Raw genomic sequence first — 6057 nt, 5'->3', positions numbered from 1 at the left:
ATCGTTTCCAAGGTCACTGGAAACATTCTAAGAACTCCTTTTGCAGTCGGTGCATGAACAGTTACCCCATGACGTCCTCAAAAAGAAAACCTCCCCTTACCACAAACTTCAATACATTCTGTTTACATTGGATGTCCCAAAATTCCATTGTAACATGTCTTAATCACTACAAAGTCGTTTGGGCTCACTGGTGTGCCAAACGTGACTTCATCCTCCAGGATCCACCGGTGTCGGTTCAGTAGTTCCGTCTCGGGCATTTTTTTTTAATAGCTCCACAGTTTTGTGTTAAATGGGGGCACTTTCTGTGGCCACGCCCCTCCAACCCGCGGACGAGGATGTTGGCGTCTCTGATTGGCTGAGAGACACCGAGCGACAACACCTGCTTAACTCCTTCATCCAAATTGACACCCGCGACTCTCGGAGATATAGACAGCATCCACGGCGGCGCATGCATACACTTCGACACCGAGCCGCAGCCGCGCGGTTCCCAGATCTGAGGTGAACCCCCACTCGCCATCCCGGCACGTTTTCCACGTATAACTGGCGGATCTTAGCGGCAGAAAGGGGCAGAGACGCGATGTTCCTTAAAGTGGCCGCAGCGCTGCTGGTTCTCTCGGTACTGGAGCAAGTGGTGGGCTCGGATAATATCGACATTTACGACACCCCGCCGGAGAAGCCCGCCATCCCCAAAGGACGCCTCTCCCTGCAAAATACAGGTTAGCAATGCCGTATAAGTGGCTCTCTACGTGGTCTCTGTTCGACACGTGCGTACGTGTTCGTGTGTCCTCGTGCGCGTGCTTCCGAGAGTCTAAGGCGGAGTGTCGGTGTCGAGTCCAGCCATTTGAGCATTTGTGGACTGCTTTAAACTGGAATCGGTATTCTAGGCATTCGACATACAATATCGTGATGTCTAAATAATTGTAAAAGGGACTTTAATATGTTGGTAAACTATTAATGGCTTGGTCTAAGTCAAATGTTTCCCAGCCTTTATTGAGTCAAATCACGTATGATACATTAAAAAAAGCATCCGTAGTGCACACCAATACATAAAAAGGTTGACAACCGTGGATACACAGGCTAATTATGTACCTTTTAACGTCTAGTGTAAAATCATTTCATCTTTCTGCCTGTTGCTAGCAAAGATGGATAAATGAAGCATTATTTGTGGTCAGTAATTTTCTGTGCAATAATTTGCTTGTTTACCGTGGCACACTTGATGATTTCTCATGGCATATTGGTTAGAAATCACTACCTGAGGTAATTGATCATGCATGATGATACTTTTTGTGATTCAAAGATGGTACGACTTCTTAAAAACGCTATGCTTTCCTTATGATCTTGCACCCGTACATTTTATGACTAGTGACTGTGACCCCAGTCATTCAATCTCACTGGCAGTTATTTTATTAGGCCTGGTTTATTAGCTTGCTGTTATTATTAGAGGCTAATTTCCTTGATTAAGAACAACAAACTCCACAGCAGATTTGAGAGTGGAAGCCCACCCCCCACTCTTGCAACAGCAGCGTGTAACTCAATGCACACTGCAGCCAAGCTCGTACGATCCAAGCACATTCCCCTGATGCCAAAACAAGCACCGCCGTCAACGGCTCACTTTTCCTGCGCACTTAAGTTCTTCTAAGGCCTACAAACCTGGAATCTGCATGGCTGTTTTGCACACAAAGCAAAGCTTCAAACTAACTTGCCCTGAATGAGGCTTGACTCTGGTCCAACAGGTGTGATGCAGAACCCAAAACCTTAAGTGAAAGACTTTCAGCAGTTTCACATTCAACAGTATTCTCGCGGTTTGTCCTTGCCATTTGTGACTGGAACGAAACAGAAAATGGATGACCAGTAGTCAATTTTCATCAAGTTTGCTCCCGTTTACATTTGTTCATCGTCTTGGTTTGTTGCACACGTGTTGCTACTCACACAATACACATGAATGCACAGTGGGCTCCCCCAGAAGAAATGAAGTCTGCATCTGCAATGCACCATAAAATGCTCAGTTCAATCCATTGCAGATGGAACAGGGTGCGATAGTTTCAACTCCCAAAGGAAATTATACCTCACTCCCACTTGTGTCTTGCTTGCATTTTTGTCTGTCAGGCAAACAAGCCACTTACATTTGAAATTAAATATTTGGATGTGATGTGTCCAGCAGGTTCACCTTCAACTCACCGCAGCTGCTACCGCCTGCAACCTGTTCTTTTTATTCCAGCTGAGATCCAGCACTGCTTGGTGAGCGCAGGCGACGTCGGCTGTGGCGTGTTTGAGTGCTTTGAGAATAACTCCTGCGAGATTCGAGGGCTACAGGAGATCTGCATGACGTTCCTGCATAATGCCGGCAAATTTGACTCTCAGGTATGACTGGGCCGTTTGCAAGAATTGTATAACCAGAGGGCAACATTCCTGAACACTGACTTGCTGCTCCAGACTCATCTGCAAATAGATTTGTTTATTTCTGTTTGTGTATGCCTCACTAGGGGATTGCTTTTCGTAAATATGCACAAACTGTTTAGGTTGATGCACATGGTTCGGCCCAAGAGTCTCAAGCTGGCTGGCCAAAACTCAATTAAGCCAGTTTATGCGGGGCTTTTGAGCGTTCTGTCATAGTTTCATGCGTGCATGGTTGACTGGATCTCATGCTCTTGGCCATTTTAAAAATATGTTTGCCTTGACAAAGTGTGACCAGTTATCTCTTTATGTGACATGATTCTGTATTTTAGTTAACTTTATATTCTAGTTTGACATTTATTACAATTTACCGTTAGTTCATTTTATGGTGTTTTCCCCGCGTCATCCTTGTCGTCATTGTAATTGTTCTCCAAATGGCTTTCTTCACTATTATAAGCGGCACCTATTAAGCTGGCATTTGATTACCAACCTGTGATTGAATGTTTGTGTGGACAGAGAATTGTAGTGTCAGTGCCATGTTGGAGCTAACATGCTTTGTTTAGCGTCCCTTGCATTTGAAATGCAAAAAAAAGGCTTTGTCGCACTATTAATTTGCATGCCTGTGTGTTCTTTTTTTTTTGTGTGTGCTTTGTTTTGTTTTTTTGCAGGGTAAATCCTTCATCAAGGATGCTCTGAAATGTATGGCCCACGGGCTTCGACACAAGTTCAGCTGTATCAGTAGGAAGTGTGTTTCCATTAAGGAGATGGTGTTCCAGCTCCAGAGAGAGTGTTACGTCAAACACAATCTGTGCTCAGCTGCTAAGCAGAATGTGGCCGTCATGGTCGAGATGATCCATTTTCAGGATCTCTTCCCTAAAGGGTAAGATAATGGACAGTGTGGATTTAAATCAAGCCTGGCCTTACTAGCTTATCATTTTGCCATTCTTCCTTGTTTAGCCAAAGCATTTGACCTTTATTTGTCCAAGCGTCATGTAATTTATCGCCGTGTGTCTGCCTAGTCCTTATGTGGAGCTGGTGAACATTCTGCTGGGTTGCGGCGAGGAAGTGAAGGAGGCATTAACTCGTAGCGTCCGGCTTCAGTGCGAGCAGAACTGGGGAGCTTTGTGCGACAGCCTGAGTCTATGCTCCTCCCTGACGCCCTCGCCCTCCGCTGCCGAACAACGCCGCCCCTCGCCGTCTCACCCCCAGCCCGAGCACCCTCGACACACGCGCCACGGGGACAGGGACAAAGCTGGCAAGGTTGGGCTCCACGCTCCTTCTCGCGGTCGCAATCAGGGACTGCGCCGCCAGAGTCCAGATGCCAGTGTGGCTGCGGAGCAGGAAGAGCCCTAGGCCACTGACATTAGGAGGTGAAAATGCAGGAGATTACAACACTGATAACCCTTATCACCATTTACTAGCACAATTGGACATTGTCACATGAACACACACACACACTGAGCAGAGGGCAACACAACCCTTTTCTGTGTACTCTTTTTCACCTTCTCCAGTCATTCCAACAGTCCCACAAGGTAAAATTGCAGGGTAATTGTGGCATAGCATGTATTGTGACGCCTGCCGATAGGCCACTTTTTTTTCCTTTTTTTTTAATGAATAATGATTGTTATTATCGTGATTATTTCTATTTTTAGGACTGTTTTTGCTCTAATCTAGCATTTCTCTAATCATACTTACTGTAAGATTTGACTCCATTGGTATTATTTATTTTCTTCTTTAAGCAATGTTGAAATATTCAAATGTACATAGGAAAAAAGTGATCTATATTTATATAAACATGTATGAATATAATCAAATCTAGAGTCGTTACGATGCGTTTGAGGTAATATACAGTGTTTTCCTCACCATATTGCACCTGTTTCACATGATGTAGATATGTAACATACACAGTCTTGTTTGTAAGTGGAAACGTGTGTTGTAATTACGTATACAGATACTTGACAGTGGAATACCAATTGTACAGGTTTGAAGTCCAGTTCTGGCACATATTAATTGTAGCGCATTATTACAGCCATGACGCCAGCAGAAAACGTTTTCAAATAAGCACAAGTAATACATTCGATGAATTGATTTCAAGTTACCCAAAACTGCAAATTGTTGGCCGGTTAACAGTGCAGACATGAGGAATAAGCCAAGATGTTTAATTTAAATGTCGACAGATTCACATCATTCATTGAGCAAAACACACCAATGTCTCATTTAAAGCTCTTCGCGTGCACTGGCAAATGTTTCAACATTCTCTCCATGCTTGTTTCCCATGTCGTCATCAGCACCAGGTACAGGTGAACTATCACACATTGAATGGCCTCAGCGTATTGGATACCAACAAGTGAGGCAATTGAATGTTTTGTTTTGACGATGTTGAGCCACAAATGTCTTTGCTGTTGCACTTTTGTCAGCTTTTGCTGGACTGCTGAAAGTTGAAGAGAACAAGTCATGTGACGCAGGGTCCCCAACACACCGCTTACGGGATGCTGAATTTGACCAAGTATCATCCATATCACCAAGTCCTGTATATGTGCTGATTGATCCAGACTGGATGGAGACATGTCAGCCGTTGCTGTGTCCCCCGCCTTGCGAGTGCCCTTGGAAATTAGTCCTTTTTCCCTCTCAAGTCCCTCACCCAGGTCAGCAGCGATGTGGGGTGGGGGGGGGGGGGGGTGGGGGGGGGCTGTTCTCTCCTCTGTTTAAGCCGCACGGCAATACATCGAGCACCCAGGAAGTGGGTTATCTCCACACATGGGGTATGTTATATTTACACAGGCTACGAGAGCTTTCCTCTGGGCCTCAGCCAAGAGCCTGCAACTCCAAGGCCTGTGTAGGAAGAAGCAAAGAGAAGGGCCCCACTTTTTTTTCTAAAGATACTTCTCAGGTCACCGTCACAGGCTTTTGACCTTTTAAGGCCAGCCATGCTTTTGCAGTCTAGAAATGAAGTTTAAAAGCATGACACGCATGCCTTCAAAGCACGGCGACAATGTACAATCAACACGTTTCAGTTTGATTTGATATAATGTATAACCCCTCTAATTTAGAAATCTTTACAATATCCATTCTTAGACCTTACTTCACCCCCACCCCACCGCCAATTCTTTTCCAGATGTTGGAGGCCTAAGGAGACATAAGCTATTTTCTTTAATATGTACTGTATAGTTGTAATGTGACATTCTGTTTAATGTAGTGGCTTTTCTTTATATACGTATGCATGTGTGTATGTATGGAGAACAATAAACTAACCTGTTCCTTTTCTCATCAGCCCATTATTGACTTTGTTCTTTGCATCGGGAGTTCCCACCTTTTTTTGTCTTGTGTTCCCCCTCACTCGTACAAGTCGATGATTCTCCAAAAGTAAAAGGTACCACTGTTGATTATTGTATGTGAATCATTTTATTTTGTCAACTTAATTTTAAATATTTAATTTTCAGGTATCATCTTCTTGTTAACTCAAATAAAAAATAAAAAATGTCATATTAAAAATAAATGTGTAATATAAATTTTAAAACATTAACTCAAAATAAATAATAAACATGACTTTGTTAAAACATTTACCACAACAAAAAAGCTCATTTTAATAAGTTCCATTTAAACAGGCATTTTAACTTTATTTTCAGGATCAAAACACTTGTCCACCCGGGGAAACAAGTTGGA

The 6057-nt window shown here is 43.5% G+C and overlaps 1 protein-coding gene and 1 long non-coding RNA gene across 2 annotated transcripts; one reads left to right on the top strand and one right to left on the bottom strand.

The window, feature by feature from the left end:
• The first annotated feature begins 398 nt into the window (after nt 1-398).
• Nucleotides 399-5664, top strand: LOC127591604 (stanniocalcin-2-like). The gene is made up of 4 exons (XM_052051904.1): nt 399-716; nt 2219-2361; nt 3063-3274; nt 3414-5664. The coding sequence occupies exons 1-4, from the start codon at nt 578-580 to the stop codon at nt 3745-3747; spliced, it is 828 nt and encodes a 275-aa protein (XP_051907864.1). The 5' UTR covers nt 399-577; the 3' UTR covers nt 3748-5664.
• LOC127593585 (uncharacterized) lies at nt 715-2322 on the bottom strand. The gene is made up of 3 exons (XR_007960456.1): nt 2179-2322; nt 2066-2099; nt 715-1981 (listed from the first exon to the last, which is right to left on the bottom strand). It is a non-coding gene; the product is annotated as an uncharacterized LOC127593585 (long non-coding RNA).
• Nucleotides 5665-6057: the final 393 nt, after the last annotated feature.

The sequence above is a fragment of the Hippocampus zosterae genome, chromosome 1 (assembly GCF_025434085.1).
Source record: "Hippocampus zosterae strain Florida chromosome 1, ASM2543408v3, whole genome shotgun sequence".
NCBI classification, from domain to species: domain Eukaryota; kingdom Metazoa; phylum Chordata; class Actinopteri; order Syngnathiformes; family Syngnathidae; genus Hippocampus; species Hippocampus zosterae.
Note: the sequence above shows the minus strand (reverse complement) of the source record. Positions and strands in the feature narration are given on the sequence as shown.

Coding starts and splice junctions, on each gene's coding strand:
- LOC127591604 (XM_052051904.1), top strand. CDS start 578: ATGTTCCTTAAAGTGGCCGCAGCGCTGCTGGTTCTCTCGGTACTGGAG. Junction 2,362..3,062: donor CCGGCAAATTTGACTCTCAG/GTATGACTGGGC, acceptor GTTTTTTTGCAG/GGTAAATCCTTCATCAAGGA. Junction 3,275..3,413: donor CAGGATCTCTTCCCTAAAGG/GTAAGATAATGG, acceptor GTGTCTGCCTAG/TCCTTATGTGGAGCTGGTGA.